The 24,069-nt window shown below is 46.4% G+C and overlaps 1 protein-coding gene across 5 annotated transcripts in view; it reads left to right on the top strand.

The window, feature by feature from the left end:
* Positions 1-24,069, top strand: part of ANKS1A (ankyrin repeat and sterile alpha motif domain containing 1A) — an 81,719-nt gene that overhangs the window by 23,246 nt on the left and 34,404 nt on the right. For all 5 annotated transcript variants that reach the window (XR_003399990.1, XM_026864356.1, XM_026864355.1 and 2 more), the window contains 2 exons: positions 755-1,326; positions 19,317-19,383. Coding sequence is in view for 4 of the 5 variants with exons in the window: in XM_026864356.1 (XP_026720157.1) it covers positions 755-1,326; positions 19,317-19,383 (639 nt within the window). In the remaining variant the exon portion in view is untranslated. The remainder of the gene's footprint in view (positions 1-754; positions 1,327-19,316; positions 19,384-24,069) is intronic.

The raw sequence follows: 24,069 nt of genomic DNA, 5'->3' as shown, positions 1-24,069 counted from the left end.
TGGGATCAGTCAATTATTCATGATTTATGCAGGACCCTGGTATCTGATATTAAAGATGTTGGTGCAAGAGTAGCTGAGTAACAGTGTCACATTTCTGGGACAGCCGCTGCTCCACACAGCCCGTTGCATTAGTAGATCAGACAATTCTCTGTTCAGCGGTTTGCTTGGAAGAGAGAGACTTTTTTGATCAAGCTTTTTATTGCATAAACTGTTTATTTCTCTCCCCTGAGGAAGGAGGAGAGGTTAAACTCGGAAACCACTAGGGAGGAAAGCAGTGGTTTTTTTGGGGAACGGATTTTGGAACTCGCAGGTTGATTACAGTCCAGAAGTTTTCCCACCCTGCAGCTCATGCCAAGAGCAGGGAGTGCTGCTCTAAATAACATTTTGGCCTTTATAGAAATGTATCAGATGTTCCAGGAGCCTCCGTCTCTGCTTCTCCTACCTCACTTGCTCTCTCTGCAGGATATAGTTAGCACTTCTCTTAGCCTTATATAGCAAGGCCTGATAGTTAGTGTTAACAGGAATAAAACAACAAGGAGAGCTGCCAGATTGCATAAATCAGGCCAGTGTTTGGAATTTCATAAATGCCATGACTTTGGGTACAAGTTGAGCACACGGAACAATACTGAACTGTTCTCTCTTTATCTCTCCCTCCCTCGCTGAGGGAGGGCAGGGGGAGAGCTGGAATTTTGCTGCTTCTTCCTCGTTTTTAAATATTTTTTTTTTTTCTTCCCCTGTTTTCATCCCCTTGAAGACCACAGGAGGAGCAGTGGCAGCCGCAGCCAGGACTCTGCTGACGGGCCGGACATCCAGGTTCCAGAGCAGTTTTCAGGGTTGCTCCACGGTTCTTCCCCGATCTGTGAGATAAGTGAGGACCCTTTCAGGCTCGTTTCCTCCACGGAGAAAGGAGGCACGGAAACTACAAGCCACCCACCTGCTATGCAGCTGGAGGATGCTGACTTACCTGCCTCGGGATCAGTACGGACCAGCTCTCCAGACCAAAACCAGAAAGTGGTCTACGCAACTGTCCAGCACACACACGTCAACCGGGCGGATCCTGAAACTGTAGTCACGCCCCACGTGCTACAGCACCCCGGCGGTGCTGAGGAAGAGGGGGACAGAGCTGTGGGCAGAGCCCACCCGGGGAACAAGCCTAAAGCCGAGCTCAAACTCAGCCGCAGCTTGTCCAAATCAGACTCTGATCTTCTGACCTGCTCTCCAACAGAGGACGATGCCATGGGGAGCCGGAGCGAATCGCTCTCCAACTGTAGCACTGGGAAGAAGAGGCTGGAGAAGTCCCCGTCCTTTGCTTCGGAGTGGGATGAGGTAAGGCTGACCTTGCTTAAGATCTTCTGTGCCAGGAATGAATCTGTACAGCACGAGCTCCTCTCTACCACACTGTCCTTTGGAGGGGGTTCTGGGTGGTTTTCATTACTTTTACTAACTCTCGCATCGCATTAACAGGCAAATGCTCACTTGTAAGGCTTTAAGGTGTTAAATGCCAAAAGACAGGCTTAACTGGAGTGGGGGAGAAGCAGAATTGCAAGAAATTAGGGCCTTTTCCACGTTTTTTTGAAGTTGCTCAAATACAGAGCTTGATTTCTTTTAGGCAAACCAGATAAGTTTTTTACATCCCCAAAATGAGGGGGAGTTGATAACAGTGCTCCTCACAAATCTTTATGTTGATCACCTCTTCCCAGTTCTTTCCCCTGTGAACTCTCCCAGCATCTGGAGGAGATGTTTTATTCCTGGGTCCTTGCTGCTGGGGGGGCCAAGCAGTGTCCTGGGTTCATGGGGATGGAAGGAAGAGAGTAATTAGCCTGTGTTTGGGGTATTTAATAGCTCCCACTTTCCTCCTCACATATTTATTTCAGAGGCTTGTTAGAAGTCACTTTATTATAGTACAGGAGGCCCACGGATAGTTAAATATTTCATGCTCAGAAAGTTGGCCCTGGTGAACCACTCAGGCGAGATTAAGTGTCCCTCTGAAATTCAGCACCGCAGCATTACTGAAACATTCTTTGGAGATGATTCTCTGCTGGTAGAGCAGCAGTGCTGCAGAAGAGATAAGCTCAGATGAACCACTCTTTGTACACTGAAAGGAAATAAAACCCCTGGCGTGGTGCTGGGGGTGTGGAGCTGTGTGTGCCGGGCGTGTAAACTCGTGGGACGGTTGTGCCCCTGCTCACCGGTCCTCCAGGCACTGACTGATGCTCAGCTGCCTCTTGATCCTGACTTGGAGAGAAAATAATCTTTTGTGGAAGAGGGAGGTATTCAAAAGTGCTAAAAGCAAAGTGGGAATCCCTCCCCAGTGCAAACCCATCCCTTCAGTTCATGCTCTCACTCCCTCTTGCTCCCTGCAGTGTTTCAGGGCTGTCAAACAGGTCTGTCTTACCTCTGTAGCCAGTTTGGTTGTAGAGACTTTGCTACTAATTACCTGGGTCGGTTGGACCATGACTGTTAATGAAAGATTCCACAGCAGAAGGCTTATTTGAAAAGAGTGGGTGATTTTCACTGTGCTTTTTGTGCCTAACTGAACTGTTTACAGCAAATGTTGAAGGGGAAGAAGCCTTTGGCTTTACAGTGCTGCATGACTTTACTAGTAGCAGAGGTCAAGTGTTAGTGTGCCTGTGCTTCCTCTGCTCAGAGGAATGAACCCGCAGATCTGCTTCCCTGCTTGTAAACAAAAAACATCATTTCCACCCAGTGTCAGCCTAACAAGCCACAAGAGGAAAATCTACTTTTCCTTCCCATTATGTTTAGGTAAGGAAATGGGAGAAAGAATGTGAAAAATTCACATCGGTCTGCAGTGGGACAGACCTAACTCAAAAAAATGTGTATTATCAAAACCTGATGGTTTTATTTGTCTTCCTGGGTTCTGGCGTAGTTTAAACATTTTGTGGAATTGTTTTAATCTAGTAGTAGCATCCTGTGGCTAGAACGCTGGTTTTTCCTTGGGGTCTCATGGCTACCACAGACCAGCTCGAATAATTCTGGATGAAGCTTTCACCTCCCTGCCTCAGTTTCCCTATCTGTGAGATGGCGATAGCCTCTTTTTGCAGAAAGCTTTTGTTCCCACTGAAAATCACGGTGTAAAGTTAAATATTGTCATATTATTCTCAATATATCAGAAGCCAGCAGCTGGTGATTCACTGCCTTTAGCTTGATTTGCTCTTTAATTTCCAAAGACTGTAATAGAAGCATTGGGGTCTCATTCTGACTCCCGATGCTACAGCTGCACTCTTCAGGGCTGGCAGCAGGAGGGGCATGGTTCACGGGGCAGAGCAATCTTCTGGAGAAGCAGCATAAAATGGAGCTGCTGATAGTCAGTAGTTTATATGGTCAGGCAAGTTCTTGCTATAAAATATCCTAAAGCAGACCCCTATGACTGTTAAGAAATGTTAAAGATGTACCTCTGGGGAGCGTTTGGGGTTTTTTTGCAGTGATTTGTATGTGCGGAGAGGGGCTGATCTAGCTGGTCGTAATGGCAACAAGGAGATTTAAACATAAATGTAGTGCTGTTGTTGGAGGTTTAATTAGTTCGCTGAATGGGATAATGCAGCTGCTCTGAATTAGCTGCAACTTGCAGCCTTGGAATTTACCAAGCTAATATAAAACCTTGTTGAGCTGCCCCCGTTAGCAATGATTTGGCTCTTCCTCTGTGTTGAGAGGAAACAGTGACAGATTTACATGCATTATTCTGTTAATTTTAATAGTCTTTATGCAGGCAACTGAGGAGTGGTCCATGTGCAGCTCTGTGCAACACGCAGCTGCAGCAAGCTGAGGATTTGGCCCACTGGCCTTGCCAGCAGTAGGTGTGTCTGTTCGGGGTGCCGGGGACTTGGGGAGGGATGTGTTTATGTCGGCGGACAGATGGGGTCTGTGGCAGAGGCTGAGCTAGCATCGCTCTGGGCCGGGGGGGACTGTGCTCAGCTAGTCTCACTGACCAGGGACAGCAGGAAAATCTGCTGTGTGAAAGCAAAGGGTCACATCCCTTCCTCAGCCAAGCGCCGCCGATGCCCTTTGTTGGAAGTGGAAGGTGGTGTCAGCTTTGCCAAAAGGGTGGGATGGGGAAGAAATGATTCACTTGGCAAAGCTCATCCCTGTTCCCAGTTGCTCCAAGGACCTGGCCCAAATAACAGATGCTGACAGCGCTGCTGTGTGCTCCGAGCTGCAAAGGCGTCTGCTCAGCTTGTGTCCCCTCTGCCTCCTGACCCACCGGCTCCTTCGTGGGGGCATAATGAATACGGGGGGTGCCCCTCAGCTGCTCTTGGGCAGAAACCCTTTGCAAGCAAAGCAGAGAAATTATTAAAGCAAAGAGGCCAGGGAGAGGAGTGAGGACCAAAAATGCTTGATCTTCCACTTAAGTGGAAAGCAGGGTGGGGGAGAGGAAGTGTGCGAGGCTGTAGAGGTCCTAGTCAGCATAAGTATTTGAATCCTTCCAAATTGGCTGAGGGCTAAAGTGATAAATTTGATTTTTGGAATCGGCTTATAAATATTTAGCAGATGGGTGTTATGGTTTAACCCCCAGGTGGCAACTAAGCACCACACGGCTGCTTGCTCACTGCTTCTGCCCCTGCTCCATGGGATGGGGAGGAGAACTGGGGGAAAAAAAAAAAAGTAAAATTTGTGGGTTGAGATAAGAACAGTTTAATAACTGAAATAAAATTTAAAATTATTATGTAATGAAAGGGAAAGTAACAAAAAGAGATAGAAATAAAACCCAAGAAAGACCAGTGATGCGCAAGGCAATCGCTCACCTGCTGACCAATGCCCACCCAGCCCCTGAGCAGTGATCCCGCCCTCCCAGCCACTCCCCCCAGTTTCTATACTGGGCATGATGTCCTGTGGTATGGAATAGCCCTTTGGCTAGTCCAGGTCAGCTGTCCTGGCCATGCTCCCTCTCAGCTTCTTGTGCACCTGGCAGAGCGTGGGAAACTGAAAAATCCTTGTCTTAGGCTAAGCACTACTTAGCAACAACTAAAACATCAGTGTGTTATCTACATTATTCTCCTACTAAATGCAAAACACAGCGCTGTACCAGCTGCTAGGAAGAAAATTAACTCATCCCAACTGAAACAAGGGCAAAGGCACATGAGTGCGTGGCAGTGGCAGCTCACAGTGAGTTTTGTTTAGGAAAAGAAACTGTGTTTGCACTCCTGAAGGAGGAGCGGGGGCTCTTGGTGCCTGGCTCGGCTGCCAACCCTCTTTCTGGGGCAGACTAACTCGCATTTGCTCTGCCTTCCTCCTCTGCAGAGCTGCTCCAGCCCTGCACATCTGCCCGGGTTCGTGCACGAGCCCTGCCGTAGGCTGGCAAACCTTGTGTGGTGCAAAATGGTACTGGGGTCCTGTGGAGTTTGCTCAGCAAGCCCTCCCACCCGCAGGGTGTGGTCCAGGAGGGGCTGAACTGATTTTTCTCCTGTTAAGCTGTTTCAGGTCTCTGGATGAAGGACAACAGACATGTCTAACATGAATAGTAAACTGTTTAACAAAGGCGCAGCGCGTGCAGCAACTTGGCTTTGTCCTGAGCCCATGTTATCTGATCGCTCTCAGACAGGTTTTGGTGTTGAATAGTTCCGTTTTCCCCCGCCTCAGCCTCTGTTGCACTTTTTTTCCAGGCCCTTTTATCCATTTGATAGATCAGAACCTGACCAGGACGAAGCAAAACTTTATCACAATCGCTCACTGAGCTGCCACAGCTCCGCTGGGTAAGCAGCTTCCTGACAGTGAGTGCGATTAGCAGGGTTGTCATCTCCTGGGGGAGGCGGTGGAAGAGCGATGGCTGGGCTTGAAGATGTTGTGAAATAGGCCTCTAAAAACTGCCGTGGCTTGAGGAGAAGTTGGGCTGTGACAAACACTTTTTGCCCCTTAGGTGCTGTCAGGCTGAGACGTGATGTTTGGAAGCTGTGTCCTGGGCAGCCTCATTTCTCCCAGGAGCAAGCGAGGTGATGAAGGAAAACTTAAAATTAACTTATAAATGCAAATAGCAGCTACGTGGGCTCTGTTTGTAGAGGAGGAAGAAGAGGAGGAGATGTTTGGCTTCAGCAGAACACAGAGACTTTGGGTGGTGTCTTGGCTTCGGGAATTCAGGTTTAGTGCCTCTACACAGGGTTTCTGCTCCTGCAGTTACCTCTGCTCGTTTCTGCTCCTCCCTGTGCCAAACCCTGTGGTTTTGAGGACTGCAGTGTGGTTGGTCTTGATACACGTATGATCCAGGAGACGTGTCTGTGCCATCTGATGTCACCAGCCCATATCTGCAGCCACGCTCTGAGCAGAGACGTCTGGAGTTGAGGCGCGGTGCTGTTCTTCTGGGTTGTAGATGTCAGTAAGAAAAATGATCTGTTAAGTGTTAAGGGGCAAAGAATGAGGCAGGCTACTGAGAATTAGCCTCAGACCTGGCTCCTGACATCCCTTAATCCTCCACTTCCAGCTGTCTGCTATCAAGTAAGTGGCTCCGATGCTGAATTTGTAATGAATGCTGGGCTCAGAGGTTCCAGCATCAATTTCACAAAATGAGGTAGTTGCTTTGTGTTCTGTCTTTAGCTCTTTTAGGAAGAGATTAAACCTCCTTCAAAAGAAACTTAGAGAACTGAATAAAACATGCATTTTACTTTAGCTTTTTTTAGAAAAAATGAGATGCGCAGTCCACCACTTAGATGCATTTTTTTTTTTTTTCCCCCCTCCAAGTGAATTAGTTGAAGAATTAATGAATATTCTGTAGCTAATTACAGCACTGGACAACCCTCATCTCCTGTGAATAGTTGCAGTGGGGCTCCATCTCCCAAGGAATTCTTTCCCATTTGCAGTAACTGTGGATGTGGTGCCTCGTCTGTCGCTGACCCACTTTGGGGGTCTTAATGTCACATAAGGATGGATGCCAGGAGTAAATGACGCATCTGTCATGCCTTCCATCACAGGTTTTGAAGAGCTGGGGAGCAAGTCTTCTGCAAGGCTGCTGTGGGGTGCCTTTAAATACTTGAGCTCCATTAGCCTTGTCAGGACTGCTTGGGTGCTTAAGTACCTACTGGAATTAGTGCCTTAATTACAAGCTTACAGTTGAGGATTAAGAACATTTGCATCGAAATGTGAAACTTTCAGGAAAGCTCTTGATGCAAAACCTGCCGCTGCCTTAAAAGGACACCTAGAAGTTGAAATTCAGAGCTGCAAGCTGGTCTTGAAAGAAAATGCAAATATTTCCCTTGTTATTCAGGAGGGGAGCTGCTATTTTTGTGCCTGGTGAAATTGCGTCTTGTAAAAGCTCAGTGGTTTTTGTTCTGACAAGCTCCTGCAGCTTACCTGCCGGGTAATGGCTCTCATGTGGCCCATGCTGTGGATCAAAATACTGATATTTCCAGTGAGAAACGCAGTTGAGAAAACAATATGTTCAACCTCTCTATATTCATACCACCTGCAGCATGCAGGCTGGCCATCGCATCTCCAGCTGCCCTGGTCCTGCATGGTCCAAGGACATCCCTGCTGTGTGGGTCACAAGGCTCCCTCCTTGCTTGCCAGCAGCCGGTGCCTCCCGAAAATGTTTAATTTATTCTTTTGGTTCAGGTGTTCGGATCTTAACACTTCCCTTGCCCTGGGTTTGGCCCGTGGGAGCAGGCAGAGCCCGTGTTCAGAGGGAGGTGTGCTTGCAGCTTTGCGGCCGACACCCCCTGCCTAGAGTTGGCCCTGGTTTCGGAGCTCTTGTTCCAGTTTTCCCTTTGCCTGTTTGGAATGTTTTAGATTTTTTTAAATTATTATTATTTAGGGGAAAAGCAGTAATGTGGTCGGTATTTTTGTTCTGATTTCTGCTGTTCCAAACAAGCGTGTCCATCAGGATTGTAATCAACTTAATTATTGGGCTGATTATTCTATTGTCTCCAGATCCCAATGTTTCCTCTTGGTTTTCCTGTGCTAAGGTCAGGAATTCTTACATCATCCCTCATGTTGAATCTCTTTTCCCTTTGCCTCCAATGGCAAGATTTTCTCCATCCTGATTAACTTTTCAAAGTGAAAGCTTTTGTGTTTTCACGGTACAGGTTTGTTTTGCATCTATTGGGAATGGTTGGCCTGTTAAAATTATAAACTAATATTGAACTGAACCAGTCCAAGTCAAATTAAGACAATTTACTAGTTTTGTAGGTAAAATTGGCTGGTGTTCTGATCTGGAAGGCAAATGTAAAAACCATCCATACTTTATTCCTGTACTTAGCAGCAAAGTTTAGACATAAAAATTCTATTTGATATATTTAGATGTCATATTTCGATTTTATATATTTAGACCTGGAAATCGTATCAATTCATCTGGAACCAGACAGCTATCTGGGGCAGCTCTCCTTAAGGCAGGTTTACAAAATGCGGTGAGACATCGCAGCTTATCAGCTGCCCTGTGCGTGGAAGAAGCCTTCTATCGGCGCATTCAGAAGGATTTGTGAAATTCCCTCAATACAGATCTAAATGCACAATGACTTCTTTCTCCTCTTATTTGTAGGTCACCAATTACAGGCTGAACGTGGCTCTGCATTAGCCTGTGTGCATGCCGTGCGCTAGAATAGCCTAACAATTCCAGTCCGCTGCTGCTACGTGTTAACTTGTCGAGTATATTAACTCAATATTTCTGAACCAGAAGCTTTTGACACTCTTATGTAAATTATTCGTGCTCTGATGGATATATTGGTTATGTAACAATCTTGTGATCATTAGAGTTTTCAAGACTTTTTCAGGAACAGAAATGTCTGGCCTCAGTGCTCGTACTAAATTCAGTCTTTCATTATGTTCCACTTTATATCACATCTTCCAGCAGCTTTCACTTTTAAAAAAAAAAAAAGTTTCTGTAGCTCTGTCTCAAGTCTCCAAGGGGGCTTCACCATGCTGTGTTGCATCCTGCAAGCTGGAGACAACCTTTGCACCAAGAGCCTGACATCATTTTTGGCTTTGGGTGTTAGGATGCAAGAGTACGAAAACATAGCTGTGAAGACAATTAATTCAGTCTTTTTATTTTTTTAAGGGGTTTTGCCTTTTTTTATTGTGAGTTCAAAGGAACCAGCATCCAGCCATTTCATTGTTATGAGCAGATGCATTGTCGCATTTGGCCATCTTTCTTGTCATGTTAACATCACATTTACTGGGTGTTTGTCCAAAAAACATTGATATTTGGAGGGCTCACACTGGTTGTGAAATACCAATTTATACCATAAGTTCCTTTCCTTTTGGTATGTGTTCAGATTTGTAATTTGGGGATTTGTACAAAAACACAGACTGGAGAGTGGTATGAAGCAACAGTCCCCGATCCTGATCCAAATTCCTTTCTCAGAAACCGTATTAAGCCAAAAAATGCGTGCGCCTTTATCACTAATGAATAGTTGCAGGATGTCTTGAAATAAATAACAAATTCAGTGAGTCCTCACATTGTGTGTGAGAAGCACGTGCTGCTGGAGGAGGATATACTATGGGAACTCCCAAGTTCAAGTGTTGAAATGTGCCTCAACTGCTTTGCTTTTGTAGTTTAGCTTGAATTAATAAATTGAGCATTATATTTTCCAGGCCTTTGGTATTTGTTATGCTGAGTTCATAACACAGGCTGGTATCTTTTGTATACGCAGAATATATTGAGCGATGAAATATGAGGCTTCTGCTCTATGGGATGGTGATGTTGAGAACATAAGCCGAAGCATCATAAACTAAACCAGAAGTGGTTTATGTGCTGTCACCAACTTAGAAATCAGATTCATGGCCCGGATCCAAATTTCCCAGGATTACACTTGCACTGAGGAGCTAGCAGGTATCGTCCCAGATCCTCCTGCTCTTACTATTTGCAGCTCCATCCGTTCCAGAGATCCTGGTGGAAGCTGCCATTCAGCCATCCCTCTGCTCCGAGGATGTATCCCAGCTGGAACTGAGCAGCCTTCCTTCTACCTGCAGGGCTGCAGTATCAGTTAGTAACGTCAGGTATCAATTAACCAAAGACCTTTCTGGGGATAATGCGTTGGACCACTTGTGTCTTGCATCGGCAGGATAGACAGGGAAACAGGCAAGACTTGATCTCTTGGTAAAGCAGCACCTGCTATCTTGCACCCCAGATGAATGTCTGCACACAGCATCTTCTTGGCTTGCCTGCTGCTTGTGAGTGCCCTAACCACAGTGGTATTTTGAGCCTGTGTCGTGTTGGCTTTTAGAAAAGATGCCTTTGTTGGCTTTGGTCCCTCTATTGTTATCTCTGCTATTGTCACGTCAAACCTCAATTATTGTCAATCTGCAAAACGCTTGAGAGCTGCAGCGAGTTCAGGGTGCGACCCTGGGCACTCGCTGTTCCTCGCTTTACTGGGCTGTGGGCTGGAAGAGCAGCAGATGCTCAGAGATGCAGCTAATAAACGTGAAGCAGCATGTCAGATGTGCAGTCGAGTTCATTTTGGGGTGAGGGCTGGCTGAGGGGTCCTCACCATGTTCTTCCTGAACTAGAAATGAGAAGCTGGAGGAGTTGGGCCAGTGCAATTACCACTGCACCAAGAAGCCTGGCAAGTGTGGAAGTGTCAGCTAAGGGGCACTATTGCCGTTTACGGACACGCTGTGTAAATTGAGTATTAATTTGGAGATGCTTAAAAAGGCTAGTCAAAGCTGTTTTTTCATTCAGTTGGTATTCAGCGCTGTTGTGCAATTGCCTCTTGAGTCATTTGCTTGTGCTGACCTCTTCCATCCCCTCCGGACCATATACTGCATCTCTTGAGAGATGATTTCACAAGTCAGCAATTAAAACAGAAAATCCTGAATCTTGATTAAATAGCTCTGCTGCTTTTTTTTTTTTTTCCCCTCCCAGCAACCCCAAAATAACTTGCTCTTGTTTACTAGAAAATCCATAAAACAGTTGGAAATAGCTAGCAGCATCTTGTGTTCAGCTAGAGTCACCTTGTAACTGTCTTGACACAAACTTTCAACCATGATCTCGAAGATTGGGAGTCGCTTTGTGTGTGCAGGAGGGATCTTTTTTTTTCAGCAACAGCTCCTGGTTGATTTTACCGTTGCTGTATTTGGGGTTCGTTGCTGTGGTATGGGTATGAAATGGAAGCATCCCCCATTGACCTAACACGCCCTTATTTTTCTCCCCTGCTTTTTAGAGCTGACCTGTTAGCCCGTAATGAGGCTGCTCGCTTTGCCCTGGGGACTGTTTGTTGTACTCAAAGGGCTTTTTTAACTGCAGAAGCAGTTTGTCTGGGGTTTTTTATAAGTTTAAACCAAATCTGCCCCATCCCTCAGTTGTAGAAGCTTAGAAATAATGAAGTCTTAACCCTTGACACTTACTTGGAATTGCAGAAATTTAAAATACAGATAACCTTTAAACCCAACTTTGTAAGTAGCTTTCAAGAATAAAATATGCTGCTGGAACTGCTATCTTGTCTGCTGAGCTCTAGCCCCAGGCGAGTTTATACAATAGGTTATGAACCCCTTCATAATAAGGATTTATAATGGGAATCCTGATATATTCTTAATTATGCTTATGCTGCAGGGTGTCATTATAATGCACTAATACCGTACGTATGGTAGATAGTGTGCCATTTGTTTCTGTGTGGTTTTATTTAATTATAGACTTTTATCTGAATAACTTTATTGCTCAGTGTTTCTGTTTCTTTGATGCATGTGCAGGCATGCTCTAGCTTATCTTCCCTGTGACCAGGCTCTGGACTGGTGATTTGTGAGCTGCCCTCTTGGGAAGGGGCCACAGAGGAACCAGAAGGCATTGACCCCCCACACAGGGTTTTTCCTTGCTATGTGCAGAGCTCAGAAATGGGCGATGGTGCCTGGTACCAGAAATTGTATTGTAAGGGAAAGTAAGCCCATGAAGCACCAGACAGGAGAGGTTTTGAAGAGAAACCCTGTTACACTGTCCCCTAATGCTCTTGGGAATGACATGAGCCGACAGTCCCCCTGTGTCACAGAGGTGGGGATGCTGCTGTCACCTTTGGGTGAACTGCTGAACCACAGAAAGCACCTCAAGTTAAAAAAAAAAAAAAAAAAAAAAAAAAAAAAAAAAAAAGTCATTTTCTGCTGTTCTGGTTCCCAGATTACCTGTGTGTGCATGTATGTGCACACGCACAGACACCCCTTCAGCTCATTATCATCCCCGGTTGATAACACATTGTTCCTATTCAAGCTGCCCAGATCTCAGGGCCTGATGCAGCAGTGAGGAGCCTGTTAAAACCAGCAGAATAAAGCAATCTGTTACGTCTCGCTCTGTTCATACCTGATTTAACAAGCCTGAAGTTGTTACAGTGATTTAAGGGGAAAACGCTTCACTGGGAGTTTTTCTTCTGTGCCCCTGAGTTAACTCCAAAAACTGTTTTTCCAGGATGAAAGCATCAAAGGGGCTCTCCGTTGTATATCAAGGCGTATTTGGATTTTAACAGTAATATTTGGCCTCTCAGAAATAAGCTTCCTGCACAGGCCTGTGTGTGAGGGAGGGGCTGGACGGAGAGCGCTGTGTGACCGGGGTGCCTGAGGTAGCCTGGTGTCTTAGGCACCCTTCCAACCTCCCAGTTAACATATGCAAACCTACCCTCCTGCTTGACCGCCTTCATTTCCAAGCGAGGAAGGATGCATTTACTCAGAACAGAGCTGTTTTGTGGGGCTCAGAGCCTGGAGCTTGGCTGGGGATGGGGGGGGGGTATGCCTGTGGAGCTGCAGAACAGCCATGAAGTTCGTTGTGGGAAGCAGCTGGATGCTCCAACCACCTATTGTTCTCAGAGGGGACAGGGAGAGAGGGAAACCCTGTCTGGGGTAGGACAGCTGTAGCTCTCTGCAATATCTGATCATCTGAATGCTGGCATGCATGTGTAGATATATTTTTTGCTTCTCTCAGGACAACCTTGCTATGTCCTTGGGAATCAGCGATGCTGCATGCAGAGACTGAGAACAAAACTTACACTGCATTTATATTGATGGTAAGGGATTCTCAGCCATAGGTGAGCTTTTTCTAAGCCCCTTCCAGAAAGCTCTGGTAGCACAAAGATGCCCCCAGACCTGGGTGAGTGTCACACTAATGGAGCGCTGCTCAATTTTGTGCTTTCTGAATGAAGCTTCCTCTCCCTGCATGTAAATGAGATGCTGCAGACAGCTCGTATTGCATGAAGCTGTCTTTTATTTTGGTGATAAAAGACCCTGGGACTTGTTTAATCCTCCTCTGTCTCTCTCAATGGACTTGCTGGCTCCAAACTTCAGTGTTGGCTCTGGGGAGGAAAAACTGGAGAGATTATTAATATGGACACCACGGCTTCGTCAGGGCAGGGGAGTGGAAATGAAGCACGTCAGGGCTGGCTGCGGAGCGAGGAGGTCGGGGGAGAAGGGTCCCTCGTGGCTTCCATGCCCTGTACCTGGCACCACTGCCTTCACGGAAGATGGGTGACCTGTCCATCTCTGGGTCTTCTGCTCACCGTGCAGGGTGATATTAGAGGAAAAAGAGATTTTTTTTTTATTTTTTTTTTTTTCATCCTGCTCACGTAGAAAGCTGGTAGATGCTTCTGCCACGAGCTCTGCGAGGTGGGGAATTACTTTGGAGGACTCTGGTGTCGAAATGGCCTCTGTCTTGCTAGCAGACCAAACCTCAGCATCCAGCATGTCCTCCAAGCTGGCTTGGCTTTTACTGGCCTACAGACAAATACCTTTTTCTCCGCTAACCAGAGCTCAGTTGCTCGGGATAGTTTGTTTTAAGATAAAGTTCTGTTTTGGAGTAAATTGCCCGTTGCTATGTTTTCATGGCTGCCTGCCTGCATGGACGAGCTTACCACTTCCCCAGCCCTGGGATGACGCTCAACCGCACCCAGCTCCTTTTTACAGGGTATTTTTATTTTTCGGCAGAACGTAGGCAAATGTGAAAATAAATCAGTGTGCTTCAATCCTGGTAACCACTCTGCAACTCCTTCCCATCGCGTTCCTTGTTTTGGGGTGTAACGAAGAACACTCTTCCCATCCTTGCAGCCTTTCCTTCTCCCAAAGTATTTCAGCTCCGTAATAGTTCGTCTCCTTTCCTGGTAGGATTTCAGGGCTCCTTGGCCAAAATACCTTTACAGCGTGGAGCCAGCTACCCCTTTAGATAAAGAATAACACTTGTGGTTGTATTCAGTTAGGAGGCAAAAGCATTTTTCAGTTTTATTTCTGTTGGTGTAAAAAAAACCAAACCCACCTAAACAAACTCTATCTCAAGTGTCGTCCCCCCCCCAAACTGTTCAGAGACAGATGCTTTATGCTTCAGTGGAAAAAAACAGGTTAAGCCAAAACAAATCGGAACTGAGTGTTCAGGCTACAACTAAGTCTGAACCGCAGCACTATATTTAAATGTGGTATTTTTGTATTTTAATAATTAACTACTGGGAAAGAACAGCCTAAAAAACTGTTGGCTATTTTCAAGGTATTTTCTCTTCCAGCCCCATCTTTAGTGCTGTAGGGTGCCGCTGAGGACCGGTTGCAGAGGACAGGAATACTTTAAAGCACTCATTCTCTCTTTAGGCTTGTGTCCTTCCCCTGTATTCTTAGCTTTGCAACCTCCTAACAGCTAAATCAAGATGGTCAGCAATAAACTGGGGTTTGACTTGGTGTGTGACTTGGGAGAGTGTTTTCTTTTCATGGAGAGCCGAGGGCATGAAGCAGGATTTCCTTTTGCACTAATTGTAATACAGTTTTGGCTGTGCATAACCATGACCGCCTCCAGATCAAACCGATGTTTAGCAAAGGGTGGGTTGTGAAAGGTAATCCTTTGCCATGTGATTATTTCATTTCCATTCAGTTTTATACAGCACAAGGCAATTCCCTGCTTTTGAGGAAAAGTTCGTGAATGTTTTAGTGCTGAAGAAGCACCTGCAGGCCCTCACCCCTGTGTTTTGGCTGCAGAGCTGGCAGTGCTGGGGTCTGAACCTGAAAAGCATCAAGTCTCTCCCCTGTTAGGGGAGGGCAGTGTGATGGAAACAGGGGAACTTGGCCTGGCACTCAGTTAATTTGCAGTTTGAATCCAGATATGGAAAAGGGATGCAGGGAAGGAAGCAAATTTTTCACGGCGTCCCCTGGGCAGGGGAACTCATCCAGTCTGAGAGCAGAGCGGGTTGTGATCTGAATTCACGTCGTCCTCTCGTCTGCAGCTTTGAGTGCCTATTGCCTCTGTGCATGGGGGAGAAGTTGCTTTCTGGAACCTCTTACCTACTTTTAGAGGAAAAGAAAATATGGGGAGAGTGCTTTTATCCTGCACCATCCTCTCCCGGGCCATAGTACTGCAGCAGGCATTGCTTCTTCCCAGAAGGAGCAGATCAGAGGAGCTGACCTTTCTTAAAATCAAGTTAGAACTTTGTTCTGCATCCTGCATTGGGAAAGGGTAAAACTGCAAGTGGGTAAGGGTGAAGAGGCCATCCAGGCGTGGAGTGCAGTGGGGAGGGCGAAACGCTGGTCCTACCTATGCAAAAATGCTGGGAAATAAATGGGATTTTTGTTTTTTTTAACAAGCATCAGTTAGGAGGGAGCTTACCTGGGTCTTGCCAAATAGCGTTCAGAGTCATAGCTCTGACCAAAGAGGGGCCACAGATGTGGGGTTTGAATCTGCCACGGAAACATGCTCTTGTGCTCTTTGCCTTTCCCAGCAGCGCCAGCAGCCGTCCCCGCACGTCTTCAGAGCTGGGTCCCGGCACAGCGTAAGAGACCTGCGAAGTGCTTTGCCTCTGTTGCTGGGAGACAGTCGGAGGGAGCTGGGGCTGCTTGAACAAACATGCTTTTCTCCTCGCCTCCTCTCTTCCCTTCCTCCCCACCTATTTTTATTTATTTTTATTTCCTCTTGGTAACTGGTTATAGGAAAAGCTTGGCTGGAACCAAGTGATTCTTGCTCTAAATGATCCCGTGAGACTAAAGAACCTCACAGCCTTCTAGCTCTGCTGAAGTAAACATCTTTCAGATAAAGATCCCAGACAGTAGGTACAAGAGTGGCTCCAGCTTAGAAATGTACCTTGTAATGAAGCTAATTGACATAAATCTTCAAAACTTAATGCCTTTAAACTTCTGGAGCTTGAACTGAATTGACCTCAAGACCCAAATTCTGCTGCGAGCCCTCAGGGTTGTATCCCAGCAATCCTGCCACAGCTTGGGTTTGGTGCCTGCCTGTGGAAGTGAATGAAACAGGCAGTACCAAAGCCCTTGGTCGTCTTTGGACATGAGGCTGGTTTTGCACCATCCCTCTATTTCCCTCCAGTCTCACGTGGCCTTTACGTCCTGATGACACATAAGGGCACCGTGAAATTCCAAGGCTTTGCTGAGGAGCGTTTGCTGCTTTGGCAGGGCAAAAGTGGATAAAAGCAGGTGGTTCTTGCCAAAATGGTGACTGGCAAAAATGTGCGTCGTGAGACCTGGGTAACTCTGGGTTCCAGTCAGTAACCCCTGAGAAATACGAGGCAATCGATACTTGTCAGTTATTTCACGTTGTCTACAGGCTTGAGCAGAAGCTGCTGCATCGCCCGCACGTCCTTCAGGCTCCACCACAACTAATGAGAAATGGAAAAGTTTTTTAAAACCGAGCCCGTGGAGAGGAGAGGGGCTGGTGGAGTGAAGGTGACTGCCCCAGATACCGTGGAAACGGTTAAAAGACGTCACTGGGGTAGAAGCAAAACTCAGCGTCACAAGGCAGACTTTAAATTCAGGTTTTTTTCCTCTTAACTGGTTCCAGTTTAGCTGATCCCACACTTCTGTTGCTGATACTGCAGAGTTGCTGATTTACACAAGAGCTTTAGGTTAGCTGAGAAAAAAAAAAACAACTTTTTTCTTGCAGTTTTCAAAGCTGTATTTCTGGGGCTTCTTTATTCAGCCACACTGAGTCTAAATAGCAAGATCAGATGACACGATGACTAGCCATGTAATTTTTATCTGAAGCAAAGGCTAGTGATGTGAGCAGCTACAAAATGAACCACCCTGTCTGTGTTTGATTTTTGTCATTTAAGGGCTGCCTCTGTCCACTTGAAATTGGGCTATTTTTGCCTTTTACGTGGCCTCATCCTTTTTTAGTGCATCCTTTTAAACTTCAGTTAAAGCACAAAAATCCCATTTCTTGTACAGCTAGCTTGCAGTTTTTGATTAAAGTTCTGAATGACTTGTCTTCTCTAAGTAAAAGCTTTCATGTCCCAGGGTATCATCTCCGTTCTCCTTTGTCATTTTTACTCCTACAAAACAGGGGACCTGATCACTCATCCTCTCGCCCTGTTAGTGACTGTTAACCCTTGTGTCAGGCTTTTGATGGTGTCTGGGTTTTGTCCGAGACCGGCACGGCTCCAGCAGCCCGATGGAGAGCTCGGCCTTGGGGTCAGGTATCTCCTGGCTGGTTTAGTGAAGGTCACGTTCGAGTTCTGGCTGAGTCCAGGGACAGAAGAGCAATAAACACTTTTGCCTTATGTACAGCAGGACAGCGTGCTGATGGCAGGACCTGTGCATCCAGCAACTTCAAAACCCTTCCTTTAGCCAAAAATAATCTCTTTTTAGAACATCCTTTACTTCTTTTCCTTACATGGTTTAATTGTGAGTACTTTTATTTTCAGAGTGCTCTTCAAAGCTCCCAGTAAGCTAGCATTAACTGTATTTCAAGCCCTGTTGAAGTGCTCGTCCTCATGGTTTTCTAGGGGCAGAGGATGCACATCCCCTGAATGCCTTCTCCCTGGTGAGATTTAACACTGCGAGTGTCAGCTCCCCCACAGACAGGAAGCACTTCATTGGAGATCTGACTTGGCAGGAGCCTTTTAAGACGATTTTTTTTTTGTTTGTTTCACCAAAAACACCCTCCCTAGTGGAGTTCAGCTTCAAGCTGCCACTGGTATTGAACGGAAAGCAAACTCCCAGCCCCTCGCAGCGTTTCCAGGAGCCCCGCTCACTGGCTGGGCAGTTTGGGGAGCTGGTGCAGCTGCACCAAGCAAAGCATCGTGCTGGGATGCAGGGGAGGGTGTCCAGGAAAACTTGGACTCCTTCCCCAAATCTATCCTTAAAAGACCAGGAAAAAAAACTTCAACCCTTACACAACTTCCTTTTTATTTCCCCCCCCTACTCTCTGTTGCCAGTCAATGTATTGGCTTTGCCTTCAGCAGCAACTGCTCTGAAGCGCCTCACAGGAGTATTTTCTTGGGAGATTTTTGTTCAGGAATCTCTCACTGGAGACCCTTTTTTAATTTTTTTAAATTTTTTATTTTTAATTTTCTGCTTGGTTATAGATTGAAGAACTGGGGTAAGCAACCAGACCTGAGCCTCTTCAGTATCTCACTGCTCTTTGGAAAATAGTGGGCTTTAGAGCTTTAGATTATTGGAAATTCTCAATTGACTAACTGAGGTGGAATTTATCAGATCTTTCATTTTAACAGAATTAACCTAGTAATTGTCAGTGTCAGTTTTTCCTGTGCAGTAGAAAGCCTCGATTTACAAATTGTGCTCAAGAATTGGTTTTGAAAAGTTTCTGTTTCCATTTAGAAAGTATCCTGTAGGCTGTATGAAAATTGCAACTGGCATTAATTTTTTTTTTTTTTTTTTTTTTTTTTTTTTTTTTTTTGATAAATGCGGTCATTTATATGCAACTCTTAAGTGGACTCGAAAAGACACCATCTCAGGCAGTAGTTTTTACCTTTTTTCTTAATTTGCATGAGGTTTGCCTTGAGCTATTGACTGAATCGCTTAAATCAGGGGATGGAATTGTCTTTAGCTCCCTCTCCTGGGTAGTTAAGGCATTTGCCCCCATGATGTTGCTGCTTTTGCAAACGATCTATTTTCAAACTCTTTCTAAGCATCTCTACTTAGTGACAGTGGCGAGGAGCACAGCCTGCACGCACAGGATTGGAAAATGTGATGGTTTAAAAAAAACCAAACAACACAAAAATACCCAGCAAAACCTGGACTGAGGTGAAGCCAAGTTTACTTGCCGCATGCTGTGAAAGAGTTAGCGACCTGCATTTCTCAGGCTTTGCTGCTGGTGAAGGTGGGGCTGCATGTTTGCACAGGGTGAGCTGAGGAGTTTGGGGTTCCTTTCCTTCTCCTGAGTTCTGTGCTCCACAGGGATGGTTTTGTTGGAGCTGTTTCTTTTCAGGCACTGGCAGGTTGTGGAAGGGAAGGCTCTGTGGAGTCCCAACCTCTCCACATCCCTTCTGAGTCATCCATCCTTACGAAGACTTTTCCAGACAAGGTGTTAAAGGTACCTTTCATGTGTCAGAGGTATCTTAACATCTTTTCTTGGATTTCTTCAGCGGTCACGTGGCAGATGAAATCCTGGGGCTGCCTTTAACTTTTCTTCAGGCTTTATGAATAATGCAGCATGTGCTTTTTTTTTTCTTCTTTATTTTCAGATTGAGAAAATCATGAGTTCCATCGGCGAAGGCATTGACTTTTCTCAGGAGCAGCAGAGGATCTCAGGTAGCGTACCCAGCTCATGTGTGTCCGTCTTGGTTGTGCTCTGGACAAAAACAGGGTGCAGGCTCCTGCGGTCTGATCTTTTTAACCTGCTTTGGCTCCCAGATGGGAGAGGAAGGCTCTGGCACAGCAGGAGCAGACTTTGGCTTCCCAGCCTCATGCTTGATACTGCTACCAGCAATTTTAATTCAATACTCCCCTAGGTAGATTCAGTTAATTTTATATAATGCAGCTGTTCTTCCCTCCCAGCAGGCTTTTGGGGGAAATGGGCTGGGTGAAGAGCATTGCAGCTGGTACCCCCAGCCTGATGGGGAAGGTGGGGGACCCTGATTACCCCAGTGTTGATTAATACTCACCCAGTGACAGCAATGTGTGTGTGTAGGGGGTCTTTTTTCTTGTTGAAACTGCCTGTTAATAAATTTTGGAGTGTAGTATCCTACTGTTTAGGATATGGTAAACTTTCTAGTGACATTTTACACCTTTGTATAGCTTTAAACAAAGACTGACAATTGTGGGGGTTTTATTAGTGCCTTCCAATACCTGAAGTGACTTCTTACAGTCCTTCCCTTTAGGCAGAGATGAGAGTTGCTGGCTTGCATGAGGGGTCTGGGATGCTTCTTGTGCTCTTCAGCAAGCTTGCAGCAGTAAAACCAGCTCCAGAGTGGCTGGCTTGCAGCCCGGGCTCACACAGCCCAGCAACCACTGTGCTCTGATACTTCTCTGAGTCTTTGCTCAATGTGTAGGAGGAAGATCAGGTTTTCTGCACGTACAAAAAAAAATCTAATTTGCAGCTGAAAGATAGTGTAAAGACTCCAGCCAGTATCCTAGGGACAGAAATTTTCCTGATCTTCTGGCTCCCACAATTACTGTTGTTCTCAACATAGCCTCTGAGAAAGTCGAACTGATTGCTTACAGTTCTCTCCTGCCTTTCGGAATATGTTTGTCTCAAGTTTCTGTTCTTCTCTGGTGGATAACAACAAAATTTTCCTTAAGCAGTCAGTCTGAAACAGAGCTGCTGCATATTTGTCTTCTGGCTGGTCTCACAATCCCCACAACAGTCTTGCTTTTGTTTCAAATACATAATGCAGTAGCAAGATGCTCTTTTTTTCTGGCTTTTTTAATTCTGTAAGTGTGACTCTGTCCCTTTGGAAATGAGCAGAACCTCTCTATACCCCTCCCCATTCCAGCATTTTGTTCTTTAAGGCTCACAAAACCCTTTCAGCGCTCGGAGGACGGGATGGGGATTTCGTATGTAGAATTGTACATCAGACTATAACCAAGATGACAAAATATCCATGTTATCTCCACGGGAATTCTCCCATCCCAGTGGCACGTTCACTGTTGGGCGTGTTTGAAAATAAAGCTGCTGCACGGGCTCGGAGGGGCTGTGTGGGGAGGCACGGGGGAGTTTGGGGTGCGCTGGGTTGTGTGAGAAGGTTTCCCTTGGAGGCTGTTTGTATTTCGCAGATTGAGGAACATTTCCTGGGGACCAGGAATGCTCGAGCAAAGCCTGCGTGGGCAAAGGGTCCTTCTCAGGCAGTTTGTCTTAACTGGAGCTTAGCAAGGGCCAGGTTTTAGTTTGGTTGCAATAGAATAAGGTGTAAAGAGCAGCTTCTGCCACCCAGCCTCTAAACCAAACTGTCCAGAGTAGCTGGCGTGTTGCAGTGATTTTCCAGCAAAACCGCTGTTTTTCTGCAGCCCGTAAAATGCTTTTGCCAGAATATGGTAACATTTCTTCTCCAACTTTCCACCTGTAAAACTCTAGATGCCCTGTTGTTGCTTCAAGTCAGATAAAATTCATGACAATTTCTTTTTTCTATATATTTCACCTACATACTTCTGTGACCTTGAAGTACATAGTTTCATGAATTTTATAATAAAACTTCATAAATAGTGAGACATTTTGCCTTTGCTTTTTTCTAATTTCCGTAAAACAAGGTGAAGAAGCAATCATAGTGTCATTTAGTGCATTGATTTTCCTCAAACAGAGCAGCGTCCTCCTCCAGCCATGTTTGCAACTATTATAACTCTTATCTCCGCAATGCAGCATCAGAGCGACGGGAAACAATCCTGGGTTAAAACACTCTCATTTCCATAAATGTTGTAAGTAGAGGCAGCTGGGATGTGGGGAATAGCAAACCCTGTGCAGAGTTTGTGTTCAGGATCCAGACTGGAGCAGCAGAGAGAACCAAGTCTCAGTTAAAAATCTTCCTCCGTTGCTCCTGCAGCGACCTCGCTGCACGCATTGCCTCTGCACGCTAAACGCCATCATTTTGCCATTTTACCAGCTTTTTTCTATACTTCTTGTGCCTCCTTTTGAGGAACGTAGATGTGAAGGGGAGGTGTGGGACTAATAGAGGAAGGACCCTTTGATATCAGTGTAAATGTCCCTAGATGTGTCTCCATGCTGTTTGCAGAGCAAGGAAATAACCTGCCCCATTCCCAGCTGAGTCTCAACACTTTTACATTTCCAAGCTGCGTGGGAGGTTTATTTTAATTCTTGTCTTCAAGGGAAGCAGCTTCAATTTGGAAACCAGCAGTTTGTTATAGGGAAACTGCCCTCTGTGCTGCTGCCAGCAGCGCTGTGGGTCCTCGGGAGCGTTGTCTCCTGTATGGAGCCGAGTCTGTGACCTGCGAGGGAGGAGATGATTGCTTGGCTTTAACGGTGCCTTTTGAAACCGCTGATTGTAGTGAGACGCAACGTACGGAGCTGGATTAAATGGATGCTGATGAACTCTGCTGTCTGGGGCCTGAAGGTGCCTGAATATCATGTACTGCTCAGGGGGTTCTGAAAATCAGCATCTGGAAAATGCTGTCATAGGAAACGCTTTCTGGTGGTGGGACCAGTTCGGCTGTGGCAGTGCTGTCCTCTGGGATACTCCCTGTGCTGACCAAGTGCCACCATCCCAACAGCCAGGAGCAGTCCTGCCTGTCTGGGGACACAGCCTTCTCCCAGGGCCCCTTGGATTTCGGGGGGGAGGAGCACCCTCCCCAGCCGTTAGGGCAGTGGCCGTGCTGGGGTGGTGCCAGTTGCAGGTCAGCAGGGGTGTCATGGTAGCCCTGCCCTTTGGATGTGGTTCATCTGCCACGTGCCTCAACTTGGATGATGCCAGGCTTTTTCTGTGTATTCCTGTAGGCACTGATAGCCTCTAAACAAGGCTGCGTGCAGGAGAGGTGCTTCCCCCCTGTACTTTAAGGATGAGTTCCCTTCTCTGCCTTTAAATCAGCAGCAAAGACAAAAGCAGAACTCGAGAGCTTGTCTGCAACATGATGGAGGATGCTGGAGAGCTGCCACCGCGAGGAGTTCTGTCCTTTTAAATCCTTCACCTCCAAACTGCTGCATCTGAACTGCTCCGGGTGGGCAGCATCTCCTCTCGATGAGATGCTAATATGTGTCTGCACACGCTGCTCACGCTTGCCGTAATAAAGCTTATCTCGTATCCGCTTGTCACTTGGGTTTTTGCTTTGGTGAGGAGGAATCCACCGTGCATTCCCCGTGGGAATTTAACGTGTGCCTGCCCTAGACGCTACGTACTGATTAGGGCTTATGTTTTCTAGGGTCAGATGGCTTTGCAGAGGGATGCAGAACGGTGTGTGGTTTTTAGTCCGATCCGACGGCAAGTGTTTAGCATCCTGCCTTATGACAAGCCCTCCCCTCCCTGAGCCGGGCCGTAGCTGTAGCAGCGTGTGTGTGATGGATCAATATCCTTAGTGAAGAGGTCTAACATGGAGGGGAGAGGAGGAGCCAGCTCTTCAGCAAAAGCTGCCGTTGTGCGGAGAGTTTTTCAGCAAAATGGACACCCGCCTCTGGGAGCAGGCAGACCCAGGAGCTGCCTTGTCCTTAAGCCGAGTATCCTCCTGCAGGCTCTGCTGTGTTCCGCTCGGTTCGGGAGCCCTGGTAGGCAGAGCAGCTGCTGTACATACTCCCTGTTTCTCCTGCCTTTCCTACGGGTGCAGCCAGGCAGAGCGTGGGCAGTGCTGTGCCAGCCCCTTGCTGTGAGGATGAAGGGTGGCCTGGGGTGCGTGCGCCCTTACATTTTTGTTTTCTAGCAGTATTTAGCTTTTGCTCCTCAGGGCTTTGTTAGGGCTGTTTTAATGCTTCAGATCACATCACAAATGAGCAGGGAGCTGCAGGGAACTCTCCAAGTGCTCTCACATCCTCAAAAACGGGTGAATTCTGAGGGTGCGGGGACTCCAGACTAGTTTGGTGTCTGGAATCACTAATTTGTCTGTAAAGGTAAAGTGCCTCTCTTGGTGGTTACTTCAGAGAGCAGTACGTTTGGAGTCTGTTTGTGCAGGCAGTTCTTGCGTACAACTGATTTGTGTCTAGGGAAAGCAGGGACCCCTGGGGTCACGCTGGAACAGACACCTGGTTTCAGGTCCTCGCCATGCCCCAGATTTCCCATACAAATTTGGGCAAATAGCTGGTTTCTGTACCGTAAAGCTTTTCTCCATAAAACAGGGTAACAAAACTTCCGTGTCTTGCTGTGGTGTTACTGATGAGCACATTAAACTTCTGAAGCCCCTGGATGGTAGGATAATTAGATGTATCCTGACATCTTTCTAGAATTTGGGGCTAGAATCTATTTCTTGGCCAACAGGTTCGACCCTCTGATTTCCTGGTAGAGCCTGTAATAAAATCTTTCAAATGTATTTCCCAGGGGTGGGGTGGTACAGGCAGGAGGAGAG

The sequence above is a fragment of the Athene cunicularia genome (assembly GCF_003259725.1).
Source record: "Athene cunicularia isolate RWA chromosome 26 unlocalized genomic scaffold, athCun1 chr26_part2, whole genome shotgun sequence".
NCBI classification, from domain to species: domain Eukaryota; kingdom Metazoa; phylum Chordata; class Aves; order Strigiformes; family Strigidae; genus Athene; species Athene cunicularia.
The sequence above is the reverse complement of the archived record's forward strand: the minus strand, read 5'-3'. Positions and strand labels throughout refer to the sequence as shown.